The sequence below is a fragment of the Macroventuria anomochaeta genome (assembly GCF_010093625.1).
Source record: "Macroventuria anomochaeta strain CBS 525.71 unplaced genomic scaffold BU25scaffold_43, whole genome shotgun sequence".
Lineage (NCBI taxonomy): Eukaryota > Fungi > Ascomycota > Dothideomycetes > Pleosporales > Didymellaceae > Macroventuria > Macroventuria anomochaeta.
This window is the reverse complement of record NW_022985404.1, coordinates 47,214-70,993: the sequence shown is the minus strand read 5'-3', so window position 1 is coordinate 70,993 and position 23,780 is coordinate 47,214. Positions and strand designations below refer to the sequence as shown.

The following is a 23,780-nucleotide window of genomic DNA, read 5'->3' as shown; positions in this document are numbered from 1 at the left end:
TACCTCGTTTTAGGAGTTCGACATTCTATCCTTACAACGAACCTGAGCGACCTCCTTCAAACTAAGTGATTGACCCGGCAACTGTTATCCTCATGTGTGAACAAGCAGTGGTCTCTTCGAGATAGACATAGACTCGTCACGATACGGTCGTGGTGTTGAGGCGAATGGTTGTTGCCAGGGTGTCTCGCTTATCGCCAGATCGATCGTGTCCGTCGATCTATTCCATATTTGAACACAAACACCAATTGACATGACATCACCGTCCGTCGCGATGCGCTCAGAGCTTGACGCGTTTCTCGTTCAACATGGCTTGCAGAAGTAATTGTACAACTCTATACCCCCTTTACTTTGAGCGTGCATCTCCTCTTTTCACCCGCAAACCTTGAGCTCCTCTTTTCATGATACGTTCTGTACATAAGTTTGGTCCTTTCGTTGCATATCGAACGGCACAGCGAGCGGCACTTGTCTCGCAGAGCTTTCGCGCACTTCCCTATCTTTCCGTCATGCCTCCAAAACGCAAGGCATCCGCAGTAGCTGCGTTGCCTGCGGCCACTGAAGCGCCCCTCGACCGTTCAAAGATTCGCCGCTCTGAAGTGCCCCTGCCATCGAATGCTGCAGGAAAGGAGAAGAAGCCACCACGCCGACAATCTTCCCGTGGGGGGGCTGCAGTCACAAATCCAGACACTAATCCTGAGGTCCTTGATGCGCCCAATGCTCTGCGGGCTTCGCCTGATGGGCATGAGTGCGCCGAAGGAGAAGCCCACCTGCATCAGCACGACATTGACGCCGGCGATGCAGTAAACGGCGTCAATGCGGCCTCAGCTAAGCCCTTGAGCTCGCAGAATGCAGCCACGGAGGTCAAGGCAGTTCCATCGACGGGTACCGAGAGCATTGACGAAACTGGAGCCACTTCTGCAGCGCCAGCAGCCGGCAGAGCCAAGAGGAAGAAGGCTGGCGCCGCGCATGTGAAGACAGAAGGTGGAGACAGCAATATCGCGCCTACAAATGGCGTTACAAGGAGTGTCACTGCCCCTGCAGAGGATGCGGGTGTTACTGGCGATCTTGAAGCCGAAGGGGTAGACGGCGAGGAGGGCGACGAAGTGGAGCTCAAAGAAGCCCTAGCACGGCCGCCTCCTGTAAACTCTGAATACCTTCCTCTTCCGTGGAAGGGGCGTTTAGGATATGTACGGCCCCTGCATGACCCCACGCAACCTAACCAGACTAACATGCACGTCAGGCTTGTCTTAACACCTACCTTCGAAACGCCAATCCTCCCGTGTTCAGCTCCAGGACGTGCCGGATCGCGAGTATCATCGAACATCGGCACCCTCTGAGGGACCCTTGTCAGCCCGAGCATGCCATCAAGAACCGCCCCGATAGGGATCAACCGGCTGATCATGCACGGGGACAGAAGTATGTTGAGGAGCTGGGCCTGGCCAATGTCAGAGACATCATCAAGATGATTCGATGGAATGACAGATATGGCATCAAGTTCATGCGATTGAGCAGCGAGATGTTCCCGTTTGCAAGTCACGAAGAGTACGGTTACAAGCTTGAGCCTTTTGCTGCAGAAGCTCTGGCCGAAGCTGGAAATGTCATTGGTGAGCTGGGCCATAGAGTCACAACACATCCTGGCCAGTTTACGCAGTTGGGATCGCCACGGAAGTCTGTCATCGACAACGCCATTCGCGATCTTGAGTATCACGCCGAGATGTTGTCTCTGCTGAAGCTGCCGCCACAACAAGATCGCGACGCTGTCATGATCATGCATTTGGGAGGTGCTTTTGGCGACAAGCCGGCAGCCCTTGACAGGTTTCGTGAGAACTACGCAAGGCTCTCGGACGAGGTCAAAAAGCGCCTCGTTCTTGAGAATGATGATGTCGTTTGGAACGCTCACGAACTGTTGCCTATGTGCCAGGAGCTTAACATACCTTTTGTGCTTGACTTTCATCATCACAACATCCTCTTCGATAATACCAAGCTTCGAGAAGGCACGAAAGATGTGATGGACATGTTTCCTGCAATTCTTGAAACTTGGTCAAAGAAGAACATTACTCCAAAGATGCACTATTCTGAGCCGTGTCCAGGTGCCATAACTGGGAGGGATCGTAGGAAGCACTCACCGCGTGTGATGACTTTCCCTCCATGTCCAGATACGATGGACTTGATGATCGAAGCCAAAGATAAGGAACAAGCTGTCTTCGAGCTCATGCGGACGTTCAAGCTACCAGGTTTCGAGCGCATCAACGACATCGTGCCGCATCAGCGACCAGACGAGAACAAGCCCTGGAAGCCAAAGCCGAAGAAGAAGCCCAAGAAGGGCAAGAAAAAGACTGACGATCTTGAGGACATTGACATGAAGCTTGAGGAGGTGGAAGAAGAGGACGTTCCTCCTCCCATCATTCCTGACGAGGAGGTGGGCATGGGCGGGCCTGAGGGACGAGTGTATTGGCCGCCCACAATGGAGGATTGGCTTCGACCACCGAAGCGGGTGATCAAGAAGAAAGAGGAGGGTACCGCTACTCCCGCCAAGAAGAAGCAGAAGACTGCAGCCACCGACAATGCCTCCGTCACTAGTGAAGCCGCAGCCCTTGACGAAGTCAAAACTCCAGCTAAGAAGTCAGCGCCCAAACGGGCTGCTAGCTCAACAAAGAAGAAGGCACCGAAGGCCGTTCCTACACCCTCCCCATCCGATGACGAAGATAGCCTTAGCTCACCACCGCTCAGCGATTTGGGCGACGAGGACGAGGTTCCTGCCGTGCAGAAGCGAGCTGCGCGATCTGCGCCTATACGGAAGAAGTCAGGCAGAGCTGCTGCGACCAAGGTGAGCTACAAGGAGGAAGAGGCCGACGAGATGAGCATGTAGCGGCACACAAGTGCAACAACCGACATTCGCAGGAGTTTGGAACCGGTAATTGAAACTAGGGCCTTCATATGCATCATTATCACTTTATCACAAGCCGTCGAACATTGTGATCTGGTATGGAATGTCACTGACATAGACACAAATGTTTCTTATTTTCCTACCCACACCCTGGCTCCCTTCGCTTACACTCCCGTACCGTTGTTAGCCAGGGTTTCCCAGCCTCCTCCGCAGCTCTCGGCTTCTAATCCTCTCACAGCTAGACACATCTCACACGTTATCTACCTTCCTGATCCAGATAGCTCCGGGCTCCAAACCACAGGAAACGCATTCCAATACTCGAACAATCAGCGCACTGGATGCCTCCTCAACAAGAAGCAGAGCAATATAGACAGGCACCTGATCAGAAGCACATTCACGATCACGAGCCAAAGCCACCTCGCAATATGGGGTTTAGATAACGCCTTCGTACTTGAGGATTGCAGCCCTGCTCTTCGAGAACGTTATCGAAGCACGGCTCGCCTCGCGACCCCAGTCTCCGACGACAGCCGAGGCATTCCGCAGCCTTCTTTAAGACCTTCCATTGCATATCCCACGAGCGCTCACCAATGAAGGAGACCGCATGGAACAGACTATTGAAACATGCAACACGTTCGAATAAGCTATTGATGCGTCAAGATGTACCTGTCACAGTGCAGTACTTGCTGCACACCTTTACAACCTGTCACCGCCAACGTGCGGAGAGATAGATTGAGTGCGTGTTCTAGCTACTGTTTGGGCGCTCTGGAAGCTTGCTCGTCATGGTTAGTGCAGTCTGGTAGGAAGAGATTGGTGATAGGGTGTCCGGCACCACACGTCTTGGACAGTCATATCATTTCTAGGCATTCAAGTCCCTTCGGATTTCTCTCTCAAAACAGTGGCATGCCCGTCCGTTTGCTGAAACGAGGGGTCCAGGGACGGATGTATCCATCCTCGTACTGCAAGTTCCGTTGTACTCCACAGCAGTACGAGCTGTGTAGAGACGTACCCGCTCAATACGAGGCTGCGATCTACCTCAACGTTCTCTTAGAGCGTTGTAAGATATCCACCAATAAGGCAACCAAGCACGCAATCAGCACGACCATACTCGATTTTCTTCACAGCGATTCTGAACTAGCATCTCGATCACCACCCAGTCTGGCGCTTCTGCATGCGCCTTGCAAGCGAGCTGCAAGAGCGGGAAGAGCACTCCAGCAGGCTGACTTTCGAATCAGCCACAAAAACCACACGCAGGAAAACTAGCTCCGGCGTTCAAGCCTGTTCCTGCCTTCTCGTTGCATGTGCCAGTTGCATCGAACCTTCCACGTCCATTCGAGAAAGCAAGACAGCACACATTATCACGATGGAATGCATCACATGCGGTTGCTGATATGGAGGCGCGGGCACTAGATTATCTGCACGCTAGGGCTAGATGCGTGGACGGGTTCGAGAAGCGAGGCGCAAGCCAAGAGGCGCAAGTCGAGGGAGCAGGGGTGTTGGTCAGGCCTCGAATACATAGCCTACTACTACGGCATGGGTGGGAGTGGAGGTGAGCGGGGCAAGGCGCAGTAAGGCAGTAATAGTGGGATGTGGTGAGGTCAGAGAGGCGGTCGTGAGGTTTGCTTCTTTGGGAGGCCGGTGAGGCTAGGAGTGGATGGGATCATGGAATGGAGAGCGGCGGGACGCGTGAAGCGCAGGTTGAGGAACAAATCGATGGCCTTGTACATTATGGTCAGTGTAGAGGGACCCGAATCATGATTTTACCGCAAGGATGGAGAGATGACTCGGTATGAAGTCATTGTGGAAAGGGAGATACGCACAGCGAGCAGAACAGTTCGTGGAGGATTGCGGGCATTGACGCAAGCCGAACGGGAAGTTATCGCAGGAGGTGGTCTGAGGGTCGTGGTGAATATTAAGCAGGATGAAGATCGTAATGTTGGTCCATCACTGATTTGTAAATTGTCAACTAAGACTTTGAATGATGTTCCAGTGCTTATGAAAGAGGACTGATCTTTCATTGAAGAGCCGTTCATCAAGTGTGTTGTGCCAAAACAAATTGCTCGTGTTCTTTGTTGTCTCGGTCAGAGATCAACCAGACTAAACCTTCCGAAAGTCTCTGACAGTTCCCAGATGTAAGACAGACGTCATCCAAAAGATACACAGTGCCTTGTTTGCCTTGTGTTTGTCCCAGGACTTTAGTCCAGTGTATCATATACTCGCTTCATTTCTATGTGTTAAAGGCGACATCGTTTCTCATATTGAGCAAAGCAAGAACATGGCAACACCACCAATAAAACAGCGCCCTTCTACCAAACAGCCTTCAAGTCTTGAACTTCTTCTACAGAGGAAGAAGAAGATGAACGACATGCTTGAAGATCTGGTAACCTACTCGCGTGAGAACAACAACTACCTTCAGCAGCAACTTAGACAGTCTCTGGTCAAGACCGACAAGTACCGCTCACATTTTTCATATCTCAAAGACGTAGTGGATCAAGCGGAGAGTCTCGGCACGATTAATGACTCACAAGTACACAATCTAGACAGATGGGATATCGGTGACGAGGTACTAGATGACGACGCTGTTGAGTTGGGCTGTAACGACACAACGCTCATTACAGAACTAGCCGAAGAGAATGAGCAGGCTCATGATACATCTAACATGAAGTCGACGTTGAATTCTATCAACGCAGATACGTCAGGCCCAACTAGACCAGAAGAATTCTCAGATTCGGAGTACAGTACTGTCACAGGGAGCCTCCTGAACTCACCACTTCTTGATGATCCCATCCCTCCTGTCAGATAACTGACTCGGTACGATTTCTATGTTCTTGACGCCAACAACTCGGATCCTGTGTCTTTTGAATATCTTGGTCAGACAGTCATCGACAAAGCTGCTCTTCAGCTGGACCAACTCGATCTGGACAATCTTAAGCTCCAATGCTGTGTCCAGCAGCATTGTCGCGGTCTCCCAACACCTCGTTGGCCTAAGGAATGGGACTCAGACAAGTTTACTTGTTGGGGCTGCTATGTAAGCAACAAGAATATGTGCATGCGATGGCTGGGTGGAAAAGCTTTCGTGATCTTGCCACTGATTTCACAGCTGAGCAAGCCGGGTGTAGGGATATAAGATGGAGAGCGCGTTAAGAGATAGGTGTGCATACATTATAGAGGGCGAGCTGTGATTACAATCAAGATAAAGGTGCGAACGATACAGAATCCATAGACAATAGAGAGGCCGCGTTCTACAGAAAGTCCTTACATGAAAATGTGAATATGTACCCTAACAATCTCACATGCACGCAGGCGTGAAGCTCGAACGCGAGAGTGCTCGCTGTGCAGTTCGCGATTGCACGTTATCTCCTACGCCACCAACTGCGAAACCAGCCAATCACTTAAAGGCAGGCCGAGCCGGCCACAGCGGCACCTCGCCACAACTCTCCCTGAAACAGCAACCTCAGCCGAAACTCATTTGCCTTCCCTGGCGATGCACCTCAGCACACAAAGACGACACAAAGAGCTACGAACGCCAACTCTCTTCCAAAGCGGAAATGACGAGCAGCGGCCCTACAGCCACTCCGCTGCCCCTTGAATCACGGGCGCTCCTCCATGTTTGCGATTTTGACATAAGCCAGCGCCTTCGTGCTTTCTGCTGTTTGCGTACAGAGATCGTTCCCCACATATCACATGCGCAAGATCTACGTTCACTGTGACTACCACATCGGGCAAAATTGGCGACATAAAGACAAGGAGAGAAGTGCTATTGATACACTGCCGTTGCAAAAGATTCGCGTGCATCTCCTGGAAAATCTCTCCTGGCGCGTGCTTGGGACTCTTCGGACGACTGCTGAGCACATGGGCATGCCGATCTCGAATAGCCTTTGTGTAGTCAACTTGGATGTGGACTAAGCACGGAAGTCGTTCGTGTCTGTCATTGGGTCCCTAGTCTGGATATGAATACCACCCTCCGGCGGACTATTCTGATCCACCGGGCGCTTGGAATTGCAGGTTCTTGCCGAATGCTGTCCATTTACCTCACTCCGCGGAGCATGCAACCACGGAGATTGACTCTCTGGTGCATTTCATGCGAATATAGAGGCGGAAAACATAGGCTTTCCCTGAGATCTCCTTTGGTCTTGACGAAACAGTGGCTTTTCGCATCGACAGCGTGGGGTAAGCTATCGTTCCGTTCCCGTGCCGCAGTCTCCTTCCTTCAGAGATTACCTGGAGGCCGTCACTGCAATTGCGGATACTGTACGCCAAGGCATACACCGGCACGGTAACACTTGAAGTCCCGGCAGCAAGTACAAGCCGGCTACTTGCTCGCCCAGAGGTACGCGCAGCATCACATGTGTAACCAAGAAGCAGACACTGCAGGAACCTGAAGTCCTACACCAGATCCACAGTACCTGGCAGAGATCTGCGACGATCCCTCAGACGGTAAGCCGGAGGGCGCCGGGCCCTAGAACCCCTTCACCAAGGTACCAAACCACACGTTCTTGCGCAAACGCGTCATGCTCAAGAAACGCAAAGCCACGATAACGCAAACTCTTCACAGCTACAGATCTCGTGGTTTCTATGTTTGTAGACTCTGAGAGGCGAGATGAGCACGCGTCCTGCGAACGCTCATCACGGCGTGGCCGAACACTGCCGCTTACACATCTTATTCCCGTCCTCGCCGGGCCTACCACGCGCAGCAGACACCGTTGCTTGGCAAAGCACGCAACGCGGTGGAACATCGTCTAGGAGCTTGTCGCAAGGCCGTTGTGTGTGAGTAGGTGGCTGAGCTGCAGTTGCAGGAGATCAGCAGGCGTTGAGTCGTGCGTGCAATGTGTGCATGCTCATTGGCTGAGGTGAAGGACGCCGCAGATTAGGTGAGGCTGTGGGTTGGCGAGTCAAGGACATGAGCGAGGAGGCTCAAGATGTGCGGTGATGGTGCACGAGGTCGCTGTTGTGGAACCGCCAGTTCACCGGTGGGTGGGCCTGTGCTATGAATCCGGGCCTAAGGGACTAAGACGTCCTTCGAAATCGCTTTTGTAGACAGTCAAGCGGTGTTAGTGATGAGAGGTGTGAGATCGCAGGGGAAGATGTAGAAGAACAGTATTGGTAGAGTAGAATAGTGACGCCTTCATGCATTTCGTAAACCAATCGCAGATCATGCTGCATCAGCATCTCCAGGGTATCGATGCCCATAACATCTCGCGATATATACAAACAATCAACGTTATCGCTTCAATGCATCACCACTTTTGGCCGAACCAATGCAAGCCCCGGCCTGCATGGATGCCCCCAATAGATGCAAGATCCCGCTGCACCCACCAGAAAATCATATGACAATGTACTCCCCGTCAGCGCGATCCATCGCTTTTCTCCACCGGAACGCCTGTTGCAATGTACCAAAGGGACCCTGTCGTGGGCCCTGCATGTCGCCATCGACCCACTCGTCATCATCCTGCCATACGCGCTCAAGCACCTCGAGACCACTAAGGTTGTTGAAGAAGCCGCTCTCACGTTGGATCTCAACGCAGCGCTGTCGCACGACGGCGCGGTGCTCAGGGTCGACGCACTCAGTGCCGACAATGAAGAGGGGCCAGAGTAGGAATTTATTGACGCAGCTTGTGACGCCGATCTGTGAGATGTGGAAGAGGCCTTGTGCTACGAGGTTCTGGAAGTTGAGTGCGCCGGCTGGCAGTGTGGGGTGAGCAAGGCGTTCTGTGTAGAGCAGCGCTGCGTAGCGGAAGCTCTCGCTGATGTGGAGGAGTGCTGCTTCGTTGGGAGACATAGCAAGCATTGATGATGTTGCTTCGCAAGAGTCGGCAGCATTCTCACCAGGTGCACCGAACTCCCACTCTTGGAGGCGGATGCGTACGTCGTTCCACTCAATCCAGAATGGAGAGCGGGGGTCTTCGCGTGCTGAAGCAAACGGATCCTGGAACTCGATGATGGGTGTGCCCCAGCCGTTGCCGTCGATGTGGTCAAAGTTGAAAGAATAGAAATCATTAGTCTTCTTAGGTCGTGGAGATGGTTGAGGCGTGTCGTCGTTGTCGCGTACAGGTCGGTTCTGGCTCAGTAGGTTGAGTCTTCCGAGTCGAGCAATAAGCTTGAATAGTCGTCCTTCGCAGCCGGAGTGGTGTTCCAGCGCGCCAAGGTTGGCAGTGAGGTTCATCATGTCTAGAGAGTCGCCGCGAACTTCGATCTCACGGTCGTTGACAGCAGCTGTCATGACATCAAACCAGGTGAAGAACAGCTCGATCCAGCCAACAAACTCTGACTGTACGGTTCTGTCTCGCATAGCTAGCAGCTTCTGAACACCCGCTAGCTGAGTCTTGAATTTCGTAAAGCCTGAGTCGCAGACGTGGAAGAGACAGAGAATGAGAAGAGTGGCTAGTACGGAGTCGTCCTGCGAACCGTTGATGTCCACTAGCTTCCTGTTCAGTGTTACGATAGACTGGGCCTTATAGTGCTTCTCCTCGCTCGTTGGCTCGCCATGCATTTCTCGTAGTTCTTGGGTAGTCATTTGCGAGTATGCGTGCTGCGGGATGAGACGGTAGTCACCAGGGGCACTTAATCGACGGCCCTCTAGGCCTCCGCGCATGCGCATGTTGTTCGTCGCTAACGCAGCGATGGCGTTCTGGAGTTCTTCGTTCTGCATGGCTAGGTGTATGATGTGCATCCGGTATGGATTCGAAGGGCCATCAAAAGCCACCAGTACCGGGCATATAAATTTGTCGTAGTAGTCCATGAGGTATAGCATCCGAGGGGAAAGGGGCGAAGCGATGGCAAGAGTCTGAGGAATAGACGTGGTGAGCGAGAGTACGTCGAGAGATAGGGGACCGGAACCGTAAGAAGACATTGACGTACCCTCCGAAGGAAGAAAGGAGAAAGCTGGCTGAGGCAACGCAGTATAACTCGAGCTTACATCCCCTTCCGCAAAAACATCGTGAAACACTACAGGACCCGTGCTCTGCTGTGCCGAGCTCACCTCGACGTAGTCCTGTAAGCTTTGGTCTGAGCTGACGCTGGAGCTCATGTCATCAGCCATGGGTAACGATCGTGGAGCCTGGTGAAAGAAGCCGTCCATTGACCCAATCTGTGTCTGGTCGTAGGAGTGGATAGGCGAATACCGCGGGATGGAGGGATCCGCAAAGGGAAACTCGTCTCCAGGGGTGTGCGGGTACTCTCCAGGTGATGGGAAGTCGCTATCACTATATGTGCCGAGTGAGGCAGTCGAGGCTGACAGGCCGCCTTCATCGAAAGGCAGATGTATTGAGGTGTGTAACCTCCGAAGGGGGCCTCTGCTGAGCTGTGACGGTCTCCTCATCTTCGCAGCAAGTGGGTGCATCATATCGAAATGCTCCCCAGGCGATTGCATAGGAAATCCAAGTTGGGTAGATGGCGAGGGGATGGGGATTGGGCTAGTAGGGCCGAAGTACTGGTATTCTTGCGGGGCCGAATATATGCTGCCAGGGCTCATGGGACTTGTAGGCGAGTGGATACCAAAGTCAACGCTGGCTCGGCTGTTGAAGCTGGACGAATGATGGCTGGCACTGTTGGAGCCATTGGTAGCGGAGGTAGATGCTGTCGACTCTTTCCGTGTGGTAGTGGTCGCAGAGGGTGATTTGGCGATAGGCAGTGACATGCCTCGAAGCTTTCCCCGGCTGGCAACCCCCACTCCCCATGTTAGAGTCGTACGATATCCAGTGCATTCCTTGCCAATCTCGACGCACTGTCCGCAGTATGGTCGCCTTCGATCGCACTTCACTGAACGCTTTTTGCATGAGAAGCAGTCTTCGGTAGCTCCAGTAGCCGGTGCTCTTCTCCTCCTCTTCTTGGGTGCGGCAGCTGCATTATTGCTGTCATCGACCTTCTTGACCTCAATGGGCTGGGTGGTGGTAGGCGAAGCGACAGCCATGTTGGGTAGTATAAAGGATGTTGGTTGACACAAGTGCTAACAATGTTGCATCTGTAGGCGAGGTAGGGTGTAAGGTGTGTGTAAGAAAGATAGACAAATGGATGAGGGGCAATTCTCAATGAAGCATAGAGAGGCGCATCAGGGTGGGTAAGTATTATTTGGCTCTCGACGGGTAAGGGTAAGGAGCTTGGTCCCCCAGTATGATAAGGTCAGGGCTCTAGTTAGCAGGGGTTGTCGGTGTGCCAAGAAGTAGGATGCAAAATACCGCGGCAGACTGGACGCTAGGATATTATGAGCGGAGGGAGGTCATCTTGAGATGTGCGTGAAGGTTGAAGCCTGCAGCAAGTCGGCCAGGTGCCCGCATGTTCGAAGCAGCCGCTACGAGGCTTTGGTCTGTGGCAACCCCCTACCGCACCCCACACACGAACGGCGAATTGCAGTCCCGAGTGGGTTGTTGGTCGGGTTACATCGTGGAAAGGGTGTCGCACCCCGGTCAGAAGCTTGGAATGTGGATGGCGACAGTGGTTCGCCTGCAGGACGGAGAAGGCTGGACGCCACGGAGCGTCCACCAATCAATACTCGTGATGGGTTCGATCTGCTACCGGCTACTAGCCTCGGAGCAACCAACGCCTTTAGCCATTCAGAGAGCTTGTGTCAAGTACGCTGGTAAGGAAGCGCTCAAGGGCTTGCTCGGCTGGCGAGCTTCTGCAAAGCCACCGCTGATAGCGTCAGGTCCGCCATGGGCAGCGTGAGCCTACCAACGAATGACCAGCAAGCAGGTGGTCGACGGAGCCGACCGAGACACTGTTTCGAAGCTGCACCGAAGCTGTATAGAAGATAGCAGCGCCTAGCGCTCACCACTTGGAGTGCGCAGCGAAAGCCGCCCGCTGTAAAGCATCTGCCAAGCTGAAAACCTTCCGGGAGGGCAAGTCAAAATTAAAGAGGCGGCTGCTCTTCACCGTCATCACCCCGCAAGAAAGCACGGCCGCTGATTCTTGCGAGGAGAGGATCTCTGCAGCAGGACTCGCGGTGGTCGCGAGCGTGACGCAATCTGCGTGAGGATGCACGCGAGCGGCAGCACGCGCGAACAGACGTTGAGCGATGCAGCGAAGATCCAGATGAGGATATTGCGATGACATCGAGGGTGACCGCGGGAAGAAGCAGGAATAATGCAGACGCTGCACGCAAGGCCTGGGATACTAGTCGGTCTGCCAACGATGTCAGTCGCCCGGCCCTGCGTGCGCTGTTCTCTGCTCCGCAAAACCTCTTGGCGAACCGTTCTCATGGGTTTTTGCTGACTCGATAACAGCCATGCGGGCCTGATGTGAACAAGATATGACCATAGCAACTTGTGCAAGCAGACCGCGCCCCCACTCACGCATCTGGCGCTAGCAGTGGCTGCGTAGGAGCATCATCACCGCTGCTGGCGCTCACTGTTGTCGTCGCAGTGCTCCTACTCCTGAATTGTTTCAAGTCCCTTAAACGGTTTGCGACTACCACGACAAGTGCTCCGCTCGGCGATCTCTGATCGAGCAGCCAATGCCTGAGTATCACTCCGCCGCTACTGCTTTGTTTGCGGATATCTGGTTGGCGCCCATCTCCTGTTGGTGAATAGCTGATTTCATGCATCGCTGACGCCTGGCTGCCCTAACCCAACACCAATTTCCATCACAACGGCGTGTTTAGATGCGCCATCTCAGAAGTTTCTTTCGACGGCTCGGTCTTCTGACCGATGATTGAACCGCTGGTTTTCCGCATTGGTGGGCGCGCACGTGTTGGTGAAGCCAAGAGACACGCATCGGCCAGAGGTACTACTTTGGCGCTCGTGTATGCTCCAGTGCAGCTCCACCCACTCAGCAGTTTTTCTGAGGTAACAAACACTCCAACACGTCCCGTCAGGAGGCACATCATGTCTACTAGACAAGGTATCTTCCCCAGGCGTCCTGCTGCTAGCCGTGTATACCTGGAGACAAGTCTCACCCAACGGCACTGGCGCACTCAGGTTTGCGCGGGGGTAGAGTTCAAAGTCTGGGGAAACGAGTGCCCTGCTGCAGTCGGGCGGCGGAGCCCTCGGTGGTCTTCTCGAAGCATTTTGCAAATTTAGACCTGATGTGCCTTGCGTGCTTGCCTTGCCGGGAAGGAATCGCCCATGGATTCCGAGCACAGCCCATAGCTGTACTTTGCAGAGCTTGACTCGATGTGAGCCTCACGGGATCATGTCAGCAGCCGCTCAAGAACCTGGGATGCCGACGACATGGTATGCAACGATGTGGAGCGTTCGCCGTTGCCGATATCCCTTTTCGTGGTCTGGACGAAGACCCCGGACGTTCAGTTAGATTGGAAGACCCTCGATGATCAGATGCTGTTTCAACGATGATGGAAAGCTCTGGACAAATTACTAGATTCATGCTGTGTGGAGACAGGCGCAGATATGTCTTAGCGAGCAGGCCAAAACGCGCCGCGGACGGGCCCCGAGTCTGACTGAAGCAATTTTCCCGGTATTACTCAGGAGCAATTCGAATGTCGCTGCGCGGAGCCTCGTTCTCATCCTGCCAATTATCTGGCATGATGCTCATAACATGCCATTCTTGACCGAGGCACGACTCCATGTAGAATGCGTTCCGTGGTCGAGACCATTGGTTGAGGATCTCGCAACTGGAATTGAAATTGAAAGTGCGAATTGCCAGGTTATAACAAGCGGGTTCTCCGGCGACATGGGAGCTAAAATTATTTTTGCACCCCACAAATGCTCTACTAGGAATTAGAGTTAGCGTCGTTACTAGACCAGAGTTGAGCGTATCTGGTGGTTAGACACGAGGGCAATCGCGCGACGAGTTGCACTTGGTTCTTTCAGCGAAAGAGCGGTCAACATGCCCAGCGACATCATGTTCCTGACGATGTCAGTTGAAGTCTGTGCTGCCGCATATGACGGAAGCTAATGGATGTCGAAATACGAAGGTTCCATTGGGTGATTCCTCAGGCAGATACATGCAAATGCCTTCTATTAGCAAAGTTTGCGCCAGCCTCCTCTGGGCTAAGTTCTGACTTTGTGGCTTATGTAAATTTAAGCTTCAATCGACGGCAGTTGTTAGGAAACTGAAGTGTTTGTTCTTTGCGCTTCGACTTGCTAGCAGTACTTAATTGCTTTCGTGAGTGCTCTGAGATCGCAGATGCCAAGCGCTGTCTTTCGTCCATGACATTGGTACACGGTACCGAATGCTTAGCCTGCAACTGCGTGTACATGCCTTCGCACGACACTGCCGAAATCTGGGGAAAGGGAGCACTGTTGAATCCATCTGGTTCTTCCAATCAGCCAGATTCCATTGTGTAACAGTTTGTGGAGTTCGGTATTGATGCTGTCGGCTGTTGAAGGTTCAAGGAAGGTCCAAGAGCTGGTTCCTGGCGAACGCGTCCAAGCTCCCTCGGCTCAAGGTGCCCTTCCCCACATCCAGGGTCGATAGCTCCATGCCAGCTCTCACCACCACGCTATTACCCCATACTTCGCCTGCATCCAAGCCTCAATTGCCCTGTTCGCGCCGTGATTACCCCAGGGAATGTCTTCGAAGTTTATTTGCTTGCGTTCCGCGCGTCTCGCTGCCCGTTATCCGTGTCATCGAAGGACCTTTGCCTCGGCAGCCTCTAGCCGTGATGCTGTCCGTATTGTAGAAGTTGGACCAAGAGATGGATTGCAAAATGAGAAGAAGGCGATACCTGTAGCCACGAAGATAGAGCTGGTTGAGAGGCTTGCACGTACTGGTCTGAGGACCATCGAGGCAGGGTCGTTTGTGTCGCCGAAATGGACACCTCAGGTAGGTCGAGGGCTCGTTGATATGCTGTGGCCTGATGCTGATGTACTCTAGATGGCAAACTCGTCGGAAATCCTCGAACATGTCCTGCGTAGCACGCCTCAGTCTTCTGTACCGATAACATACCAATGGCTCCTCCCGAACGTGAAGGGCTTCGACAGCTTCCTCAAGATGTGGAATGCCCAGTCGTCCACAGCGCAAGACGCATACCCAACACCTCCACCCTCACCAGGGCCGGACGATGGCCCAGCGCTGAACATCTCGTCTGAAGATCCCAACGCCATGCCCTCCGCAACCTCCGGCGCCGAAGCCATGGGTAAGGAGCGAGCATCGTGCTCAGCTGGAGGTCCAGTACACGAGATCTCGATCTTCACTGCGGCGACCGAGTCGTTCACGCAGAAAAACACAAATTGCTCGATAGCAGAGTCATTGAAACGGTTCGAGCCCATCATGTCGAAGGCGAAGGAGATGGACTTGAAGGTGCGAGCATACATCTCAGTGGCGCTCGGGTGCCCATACGAAGGACCAGATGTGGACCCGCACAAAGTGGCAGAGTTGGCTGTCAACCTGCTAGAGATGGGCGCAGACGAGATCTCCGTGGCAGACACAACTGGCATGGGCACCGCGCCGAAGACCGCTGAACTTCTCAAGACTCTGAACGCTGCTGGCATCGACAAGCACGACCTGGCGTTGCACTTCCACGACACATACGGCATGGCTCTGGTGAACTCGGTGGTAGCTCTCGAGCACGGCATCCGCACCTTCGATGCTGCAGTAGGTGGTCTGGGAGGGTGCCCGTACAGCCCTGGTGCGACTGGCAATGTTGCTACTGAAGATCTGGTGCACTTGTTCCATAGCCTGGGCATGAAAACTGGTGTGAACATGGAAGAGCTGTCAGAGATTGGCGAGTGGATCTCGGCAGAGCTTGGGAGGTCGAACGAGAGCAGTGCTGGGAAAGCTACGTTAGCTCAGATGCGGAAGTGAGCATAGTAGATGGTGGAAATAGCCTGCTGAAAGCTCAAAAAGAGCTTCGAATGCTTCACAACACCTGTCTAACCTCACTCCTCACCTGCACTTGCTTACGTTCTGCAAATGTGTGCTGAACCAGCGAACCATCAATAGTTACCTCTCAGGTGCGCTTCCTCTCGCCTCGTGGGTCGCAGTCCGGGTAGCAGTGGTGAGAGTGAATAGTGTTGGTGTGCGTCACAGCTTGTCCGCACCTCCTTCACCTCAAACCTGCTTTTACTTCATCACCACACACTGGGGCTGCACACTGCACTGTGTCTCGTATGTCTGCGTCTGTTTGAAAGCAATTCAAGCTCACCAACGTCCGTTATACGAGGTCGCCAGGATGGCACCTTCTTTACCAGACCTGCTGGCTGAGCTGCTCCTCAAGATTGTGAAGAGCTCACAGCTGAAAAGAGGACCATGATGCACCTACGCGCAACATATCCTCAGATCAACAAGAAGATCGTGTACTCCTTTGGCTTGAGGTACTTCGAGAATGTCCGTCTGGACTTGGACAGAGCTGTGCTCGACAAGTTTCGGCGCATCTCTGCTGGCTGTCTCGGCACACACGTTCGGATGATTACATGCTTCACTACGTCTATAATCACGGAACACAGCAATCGCGAAGAATCCGACCCGATCGATGCGGGGACCAAGCAGTGGCACAGGAGAAATTTGAGGGCTGCGAAAAGATCAACCACTATGAGGTCGACACCAGCATCGTCGAGGTCATCGTGAACAGTACTTGCGCGACGCTGATGAGTCAAGCATTGGCAATTTTCGCAATCTGGTAGCATTCAAGATACAGCCCTCCAGGGTGTCGCGAGGCGTCAACACCAAGAAGTTGGGAGAGACCAACGTTCGCTGGACGATGGTCTTACAAGATTCTGTGGTCTACTATTCTTGCCAAAGGTCGCCCACTTGAGGAACTTGTCATTGAAGAACGCCATCCACCCCTTCCGATCGCGCTCCCTACACTCCATTTGTTCGGCGTTGCGTTAGATAGCCTGTCATCTCGGAAACCAAGCATGAACCTTGATGTCGATCCTCCCCTTGGTACGTCAATCAAAGTCACCCGGAGGGAAGTGCTTGTAGCTAACGCTGATTATAGCATCGCACGATATGCAAGTCCAGATATGGTCAGGAGAAAGAATTACCTTACCCAGTGGTGGACCGCGTGGTGATGGGTGGATCAAAGTCAACTGTCCTAAGGCTCCAAGCGATGAGCTAAGCTTTCTAGCGAAAATGGAGATCGAGCGGATTTCTGGCTAGAGGAACTGTGCCAGCTTGTGAGCGAGTATAGTCTCTAACCGACATTTATGTGTACTGATCTAAGCTGGTATCAAAGCTGCGAAGATGGGTGGACTACTGTACGAAGCGGGTGATAATCGTATAGGCGTATCTATGCTGCTAAGCTTTCTACATATTAAGGCGTCATCCGCCGTCAGATAGATCCACATAGCCGTATCGAAGAAGTATCGAACAACGTATGATTAGTGCTGTGTTCTTCGGGGTGCCGATTACTGAACGTGAATTACTCATAAGCTGACGTTTAGCCCGTAGCCACGTTCTTGTGAAGGGAGCAGTAGGGTCAAGGATGTGTATTAAATGGTATTGAAAACGTATTTTTACATTCATCAAAAGTTCAGCATTACAAGTTTTCGTCTTTGAGGCTATTTTTCAAGTGAGACACCTTCAGCTAACCAAGTGTTGACAGGTACCGTCCACTTCCTCTCCACAGATCAGCCCGTAAAGGCTCCAGTTGAAGTACTGACGCAGTAGACACACAAACACAGCAGATGCTTTTGGTGATGTGTTTCGAGAAATGGTCGCAGAATGTAGTAGATGAAAGCTCGCACGGAGAGGATGTTGACACAACCTAGGCCCAGACAGATAGGATCGCATAATCTTCATCCTTGCGGTAGCAGGCGACTGCTTAAGGCGGTCGCAGCATCGTCAAGGCATCGCAGACTCTGGGGTGCATTGCTCATCCAGATTGCAGACATAGCTCAAGCGAGGTTCAGCAGAGTACGCGAACTAAGTGACGAAAGTGTTGTGAAGATCCGATCGAGAGCAGCGAGGTCAAACAATCCATGCACGAGATCGAAGTCGGCGTAGTCATCGTGTAAGCATCGCATCGCATCGCAGTGCAAGTCATCGGCGATTAAAGCGGTATCGTGGTCCGCATATCAAGAAAGGTCGACAAGAAATCCAGAAAGTCGGGTATAATCATGCCACATGTAGCATAGTCCAAGCGGCGGTCATGCAAGCAAGCAAGCATCAAGCGGCAGCGTCAAGCGGCAGCGTCAAGCGGCAGTCTCAGCATCATGTGCATGATCACGGACGGGATGCAGCCTAAGCACCAGGGGGACCCGGTGGTGCACCTCCTTGCTGTTGCTGTTGAGCGAACGATGCATACCACATCGCCAGGTAGTTCTGGTAGCCGCCGTAAATGGCGTATGGGTCAGCTGCACCGCCAGCTGGGGCACCTGCTGCAGGCGCGGGTGGCTGTCCTTGAGGAGCGGCTTGGCCGAAGGACTGTTGGGGCTGCTGCTGCTGCTGTGAGTAGTTGTTATCCTGACCGCCGTGGTCACGTCGCCTGTTGGTGTTGTTGTTGCTGTTGTTGTTGTTCTTCTCCTTCTGCGCATGGTCAGTACATGTTTTGCACAACAGATGAGTTCGGCTCACCACTTGATCGACCTTGTCCCAGATAGCTTGTTTGGCATCGTCGATGGCTTGACGAGAACCGACAAGACCGATTTCACGCTCGATGTCGGCACCTGAGGCTTGGGTGACGTTGATCTTGCAGCCAGTCTCGGACTGCATTTGCTTGATGGTCTCACCTTCTGCTGTACGTTAGCATGTGTCATGAATGTAGCATTGCGTGAATCTTACTTTTGCCGATGATCATGCCAACGGCGTCTGAAGGAACCATGATGCTGTCGTTGATCTTGTTACCGCCACCATCGCCTCCACCATACGGGTCAAAGTCACGCCTTTGGTTCTGCTGCTGGTTCTGCTGCGGTTGGTTCTGGTTAGAGCCATCCATCTGCTTGGTGTCACTGTCGACAATCTCCATGATCAACTCCTTTGCATGGGCAGCAGCAGCGGGGCTTCCAATGAGGTTCACAGGGCGAAGGCCGTTCACGCTCTTGTTTTCACCGACAATGTTGACATGGCATCCACTGCGCTCTTGCAGGTCACGGATGGTCTCGCCGCCACGGCCGATGATAAGACCAACAGTACGGTCAGGGACCATGATCTGAGATGACTGTTCACCTTCACGAAGAGCAGGCTGTTGGCTCATCGCTTTCTGGGGAGCGCGCGCGTTGCGACCGGTCTCACGAGCAGGGTTGCCGCCATTCTCTTCAATGATGCGGTTGATCTCGCGCTTCGCACTGATACGGGCACCGGGAGGCCCTGTGATGCGACACTGGCGCTGCGGTCCGGCCTCAGGGCCGTTGATGAACTGGATCCTAGTGCCTGATTCTTGTTCAATGCGACGAAGGCTCTCACCTTGACGTCCTATGACCAGACCAACGAGCGAAGAATCAATGAGAATTACCTCAGAGTTGTCATTGGGGGGAGTGGCACGATCATGTCCGCCATACTGCTGGCGGGGTGGGGAGAAAGTGTTGCGCCTAGAGGGAGAACGAGAGCGATCGCGGCCATAGCTGCCGAGTCCGCCACGACGCTCATCACGGCGCTCGTCTCGGTACGGGTTGTAGCTATCACGGGGGTTGTCTCGGCGCTGCGGTGACCTTGAGCGAGATCGCGAACGTCGGTAAGGGCGTCCGCTGAGTCGCGGATCTTCTTGATGAGCTGACATTGCGTAAGTCTGCGGTGATCCGCCCATACCAGACCACTGGCTGTCCATACCTGGACGCGCATCAAAGGCAAGACCCTTCTGTGCCGCAAAGCCACGCGCTTTCGCGAGCGCGTCCTGAATGCTGACTGAACCAGAGCTGACGGGCTTGATCGCGCTAAGGTCGAGGCTGCCGGAGCTGGTGGGTTGCGGAAAGTTGAAGCCAGGGATCTGAGGCGGCGTCGCGGCGGGCATTGCGCCAGGGAAGCCTGCAGGTAGGCCTGGAGGCGGGGGCTGGTGTGGAGGAGGGTGCTGTTGCGGGGTCTGCGACGGAGTAATGGATGGGCCTCGCCCGGCAGCTATTTGAAGGATTAGTATGCGCACGCAGAATGAGTTGAAGTCTGCTTACCAAGAGCTGCCAAGATGGCGTTCAGATCCGGAGGTGCAGCCATGGGTATTGGCGTGAGATCAGGAAACCGGATTTCAGATGAAGAATTGGTCGCGAATACTTCGAAAGTAATAGGGGAGGGGTGATGGCACTGCGGTGGGCTTGGCTGCGCAGTGGTGGAGAGGTGTCGTGTTGCGGTCTTGGTCGACGCGGGCGGAAAAAGAGGAAGAGTCGAGGGCTGGGGCGCTGAGTCTGACTAGCGCTGTTGGCACGTGCGCCCACCTTCACCGAGCAGGTTGAAGGCAAGAGCGAGCATATTCACTTGGAAGCTGCGAACAAGACCTCTTGGGCGTTGCAATTCAAGAAGTCAGCCGAGACTTGATGCCTGCTCTTGCATTGATATGCTAAGACTATGACTGTTGCGGTAGAGACTCCTAACGAGTCGTAAGGATGACTTTGTATCCAAATGTCGGACCTCTGCACTTTCAGTCCGCCGTATACATGAACACTATCCAGGAAGCGAGCGAAAGCTGAAACAGAAAATGCCAAAACAAGTTGTGTGATCGATCCGTGGGTATACATTGAGATGCGAGCTATTCGTAATTGTGAGCTGCCGAAGCATGTGTACTGGAAAGAAAGACGCCAGCTCTAAGGAATCTCGGCGACTGCGGCGAATATGAACTCGGAGAATCGAATTAGTGCGCGTTCGACGCGATGAGATAGGTCGCAGGTAGATCTGATGGCGCCGATGTGCTATATGCAAGTCAACCCAAACGCCTGCAATGACAAGACAAAACCCAGAAGCTGAGGTTACCTCATCATCTGGGATATATTGTTCCACTTCTGCTTAAGACTCTCGTGTTCTTCGTTGATCTGAAGAACGTTAGTCGTGCCTGCAACAAGCCCCTGCGCAAACTTACTGTCGCCCACTTCATCTTGGTATCCACCAGCTCCTGCTCCATTTCGGCCATCTGCTCTTCCAGGGCTCGGTTCTCGTTGTGAACTACGATGTTCTTCTGCATGACGGTTTCCATCTCGTTCTGCAGCCTCTTCTCGACTTCCTCAGGCTGTGTGTCTACAATCTTCTGGAGTTCCTCGACCTTCGTCTTCAGAGTCTCATTCTCTTCAGCGAGCTGCTCGTTCTCGACCTTGGTCTTGATGAGCTCAGATGCCATTTCGACATGTTCCCTGTCGGACTGCTCGGCGCGGTTCTCAAGTGACCTGACCTTGGTCTCCAGTGTGGCAGTCTTCTCCTTCAGGCCTTGCAGTTCGGTCTCGCGCTCTTTTTCTATCCGCTGCTGCTCTTTCCACTCCGCTGTGTATTCCTTCAGCATCTCTGGTGTGATCTGGACCGCCACTGCGTCCTTAACGAGCTGATCTGCGCGGTAAATTTCTTTGTCGACTCCGCTTGTTGAGCCGAAGAAACCATTCTCGAGGATGGAATTGGCCGAAGGAGCCTTGTCGATGTAAACGTCGAATAGCTTCTCCTTCAGGAAATTTGTCAATGTTGACATGTCCTTCATACCGAGCAACGTCTCAGCGTTCTTCTGCATCAGAACAAGACCAAACTTCAAGATAGCTGCCTCAAGACCATCGGAGAGGATCAAGTCGTAGATGCGGACAACGAGCTGCAAGGGGAATCGGTAGGCGAACAGAGTGAGGAACCACTGGGTGGCGTAGAGCTGAGGCTTGACCTCTCGGCGGCGCAGATGACAGTACAGGGCGGGCTCGAAATCTTCCAGCAAGCGCTCGAATTGGTACAAATGCAGGTGCAGTCCTGCCATGTCTGCAACGAACAGGTCGCGCAAGCCGTACTTGTTCATCAGAGTCACAAACAGACTGAAAGCCTCCTCTTCTGGCATGTTGAAGAGTAGCGGCATAGCAATGAAGTTCATGCCCTGAGCGTAGCCCACGGCTTCGTCGTAAAGGGCGTACGCCTTGCAGATACCGAAGAGTCCGTCTTGCAAGCCAGCCGCCATGAGATACTTCGAATAGCTTGTCCGTGCGCCGAGGTCACGCTTGATCGTCTTCTCAAGTTTGACGATTGCCGCAGTCTTGTCTTTCTTCTCAGCGGCCAGTCTGGCTTGGTACTTGATGGGATCCTCGGAGGTTTCTGACAAGACTGATGGTGATCCCAGAGGCGCATTTGTGCTTCCAGTGGTTGTAGCTGGAGTTGAATAGTCCGAGTGGATTGACGATGCAGATGATGCAACGGAGTCCCTCTCTTTGCCATTCCCGTTCGTGTGCGCATGACTCTGAACTGACATATGTTCCTTGTCCGTCCCTCGAGCCACAAGTTCCCTGTATTGTTGCTCCAACGCTTCGTTCTTGCTTTGCGCCAGGACCTGCCAAATGACGCCGCGGATGATCTGGGGGATGCCGTTGGCAACAGCGCGGTTCAGCTCCTCCGGACTGGTTTGTGCAATGACAGTGGGACCCTCGTTCACTACGGACTGCCATAGGTCCCAATCCACTGGCTCTGCCTCTTCCGCTGATGGACCAGTTGCGAAGCCAGCTGCGGTGCCTGGAGCAAGCGCGGGGTTGATGGTCGGCTGTCGAGCGATGCCTCCTGGTCCAGGACTTGTCACAGCCTCTTTCTCAACCACACTTCCTGGACTTGTTATCCCAAGACCTGGTTCGCCAGTTGTCTCATCGTTCATGGTAATTCCAGCCTCCTCCCTCATCCTCAAAGCCTTGAAGCGATCACGCAGGCTTCCCTGACTTGATCGGTTGTTGCCCTTCTGATCATCTTCGTCGTCGATTCTGCTCAAGGTGAGCTCTGGATTGCTACCCAGAGATTGGATTGATGCATTCGTGTTACGGCGATCCGCAAGAGGCAGAGGTGGCGACCCGGGCTTCTTGCTCGAACTGTTCCGTGAAAGCCATGCAAAAGGACTTGTAAGCTTTCTTGTTACCGGGGCTGGCGGGGCGGGCTTTTCGTGAATGACAGGGGGAGGCGGTGGTGGAGGGAATTTGACAGGAGACATTTGGCCAGACAGGCCTTGCAGCCCGCTTGCTGAGGCGGTCGAGTCTCTTGAGTCTCGTGGTGGCAGTTTCGGTAGTAGACCAGGGTCTTTCGTGCCTTCTGTAGCACGTCAGCGAAGTTCAGCTGTCCACAAGACAACAGGTACACGTGCCTTCTTCCAGCGACACATCGTCCATGTCTGATGTCACTGATATCCTGTGTGCCGTGAGCAAGGGCGACTTGGCGGGTGGTGGTGCGTCTTCGGTGGATGTCTCGGTGGCCTCGACTTCGCCCTTGGTCTGCGCTGCTTCGTTATTGGCCTGGGTAGGCACTTCCGGCACTTCTGGCACTTCTAGCACTTCAGACGCAGGGGATCCGGCTTTGGGTTCTTGCACTGTGGTGTCGGTAGATTCGCGCTTGCTTATGAGCGACCGTGATCGTGATTGCGAGCGCTCTGAGTGTGATACGGGGCGAGGGGTAATCTCAGATGCATCTTCGAAGCTGTCCTGCAACGGCGCTCACACGTTAGCTTCGGTCCTTTGAAAGTTGGCTTGCTCGCTTGGCGTATAACAGATGCCTACTCACTCCTTCCTTGTCAGAGCTATGTGTGCTTGTGGGCCTTTCGAGTCTCTTGTCCTCCTCCATGTTGCTGGGGTCGCTCGTAGCCAGATATCAAGTTCAAGGAAGCCGCAGTCGATGCAGCAGGTCGAAAGGTCGAAATGTTTTACAAAATAGCGATTAAGGTGTAGTAAAAAGTCGGTGCAAAACCCTTGCAGTGTTCGTCACAGACGTTTGGCTGTGTTGTCGAAGTGAATGGTCGGGAGAAGCTGAATTGACTATACTGGGTGGGTACGTTCCCTGGCCGCAGCCTCACTAGCGCAAGGAGCTGCAGGAGCCACACCTGCCTAAATATATCCGGCGCTCATCAATCAACACTTAGAAATCGCCGTTAAGCTGAACAGGAGCTGAAGGCACTGGCCGGCCTTGTTTTTCAAGGTTTGTGGTGGCGCACGAGCTT

General features: G+C 53.4%; 7 protein-coding genes across 7 annotated transcripts; 4 read left to right on the top strand and 3 right to left on the bottom strand.

The window, feature by feature from the left end:
- Nucleotides 1-268: 268 nt before the first annotated feature.
- Nucleotides 269-2,925, top strand: BU25DRAFT_415084 (UV-endonuclease UvdE). The gene is made up of 2 exons (XM_033707459.1): nucleotides 269-1,184; nucleotides 1,238-2,925. The coding sequence occupies exons 1-2, from the start codon at nucleotides 504-506 to the stop codon at nucleotides 2,864-2,866; spliced, it is 2,310 nt and encodes a 769-aa protein (XP_033556779.1). The 5' UTR covers nucleotides 269-503; the 3' UTR covers nucleotides 2,867-2,925.
- Nucleotides 2,926-5,156: 2,231 nt separating this feature from the next.
- On the top strand, nucleotides 5,157-5,684 carry BU25DRAFT_425535 (uncharacterized protein; the record flags this gene model as incomplete). Its single annotated transcript, XM_033708353.1, has 1 exon — nucleotides 5,157-5,684. The coding sequence occupies one exon, from the start codon at nucleotides 5,157-5,159 to the stop codon at nucleotides 5,682-5,684; it is 528 nt and encodes a 175-aa protein (XP_033556778.1).
- Nucleotides 5,685-8,019: 2,335 nt separating this feature from the next.
- BU25DRAFT_415083 (uncharacterized protein) lies at nucleotides 8,020-9,540 on the bottom strand. Its single transcript, XM_033707458.1, has one exon. It carries the CDS (start codon nucleotides 9,528-9,530, stop codon nucleotides 8,205-8,207), a length of 1,326 nt encoding a protein of 441 aa, XP_033556777.1. The 5' UTR covers nucleotides 9,531-9,540; the 3' UTR covers nucleotides 8,020-8,204.
- Nucleotides 9,541-10,761: 1,221 nt separating this feature from the next.
- Nucleotides 10,762-11,926, top strand: BU25DRAFT_480274 (uncharacterized protein). The gene has a single exon (XM_033711050.1). It carries the CDS (start codon nucleotides 11,153-11,155, stop codon nucleotides 11,540-11,542), a length of 390 nt encoding a protein of 129 aa, XP_033556776.1. The 5' UTR covers nucleotides 10,762-11,152; the 3' UTR covers nucleotides 11,543-11,926.
- Nucleotides 11,927-14,276: 2,350 nt separating this feature from the next.
- BU25DRAFT_377364 (aldolase) lies at nucleotides 14,277-15,928 on the top strand. Its single transcript, XM_033704144.1, has 2 exons — nucleotides 14,277-14,599; nucleotides 14,651-15,928. The coding sequence occupies exons 1-2, from the start codon at nucleotides 14,345-14,347 to the stop codon at nucleotides 15,578-15,580; spliced, it is 1,185 nt and encodes a 394-aa protein (XP_033556775.1). The 5' UTR covers nucleotides 14,277-14,344; the 3' UTR covers nucleotides 15,581-15,928.
- A 2,031-nt stretch (nucleotides 15,929-17,959) lies between these two features.
- Nucleotides 17,960-19,861, bottom strand: BU25DRAFT_352024 (uncharacterized protein; the record flags this gene model as incomplete). Its single annotated transcript, XM_033703381.1, has 4 exons — nucleotides 17,960-18,244; nucleotides 18,293-18,450; nucleotides 18,500-19,768; nucleotides 19,819-19,861. 4 exons carry the CDS (start codon nucleotides 19,859-19,861, stop codon nucleotides 17,960-17,962), a joined length of 1,755 nt encoding a protein of 584 aa, XP_033556774.1.
- A 360-nt stretch (nucleotides 19,862-20,221) lies between these two features.
- On the bottom strand, nucleotides 20,222-23,559 carry BU25DRAFT_443059 (RabGAP/TBC). The gene is made up of 4 exons (XM_033709340.1): nucleotides 23,348-23,559; nucleotides 22,935-23,268; nucleotides 20,718-22,882; nucleotides 20,222-20,670 (listed from the first exon to the last, which is right to left on the bottom strand). Exons 1-4 carry the CDS (start codon nucleotides 23,405-23,407, stop codon nucleotides 20,608-20,610), a joined length of 2,622 nt encoding a protein of 873 aa, XP_033556773.1. The 5' UTR covers nucleotides 23,408-23,559; the 3' UTR covers nucleotides 20,222-20,607.
- Between the last annotated feature and the right edge of the window lie 221 nt (nucleotides 23,560-23,780).

Excerpts from the sequence above, each read along its gene's own strand:
- BU25DRAFT_480274 (XM_033711050.1), top strand. The coding sequence starts at position 11,153 with ATGTTCGAAGCAGCCGCTACGAGGCTTTGGTCTGTGGCAACCCCCTAC.
- BU25DRAFT_377364 (XM_033704144.1), top strand. The coding sequence starts at position 14,345 with ATGTCTTCGAAGTTTATTTGCTTGCGTTCCGCGCGTCTCGCTGCCCGT. Across the intron at positions 14,600-14,650 it reads CGCCGAAATGGACACCTCAG|ATGGCAAACTCGTCGGAAAT; the intron begins GTAGGTCGAGGG and ends GATGTACTCTAG.
- BU25DRAFT_415083 (XM_033707458.1), bottom strand. The coding sequence starts at position 9,530 with ATGCAGAACGAAGAACTCCAGAACGCCATCGCTGCGTTAGCGACGAAC.
- BU25DRAFT_443059 (XM_033709340.1), bottom strand. The coding sequence starts at position 23,407 with ATGGAGGAGGACAAGAGACTCGAAAGGCCCACAAGCACACATAGCTCT. Across the intron at positions 23,269-23,347 it reads ATAGCTCTGACAAGGAAGGA|GACAGCTTCGAAGATGCATC; the intron begins GTGAGTAGGCAT and ends GCGCCGTTGCAG. Across the intron at positions 20,671-20,717 it reads CCAAGATGAAGTGGGCGACA|ATCAACGAAGAACACGAGAG; the intron begins GTAAGTTTGCGC and ends AACGTTCTTCAG.
- BU25DRAFT_415084 (XM_033707459.1), top strand. The coding sequence starts at position 504 with ATGCCTCCAAAACGCAAGGCATCCGCAGTAGCTGCGTTGCCTGCGGCC. Across the intron at positions 1,185-1,237 it reads GGAAGGGGCGTTTAGGATAT|GCTTGTCTTAACACCTACCT; the intron begins GTACGGCCCCTG and ends CATGCACGTCAG.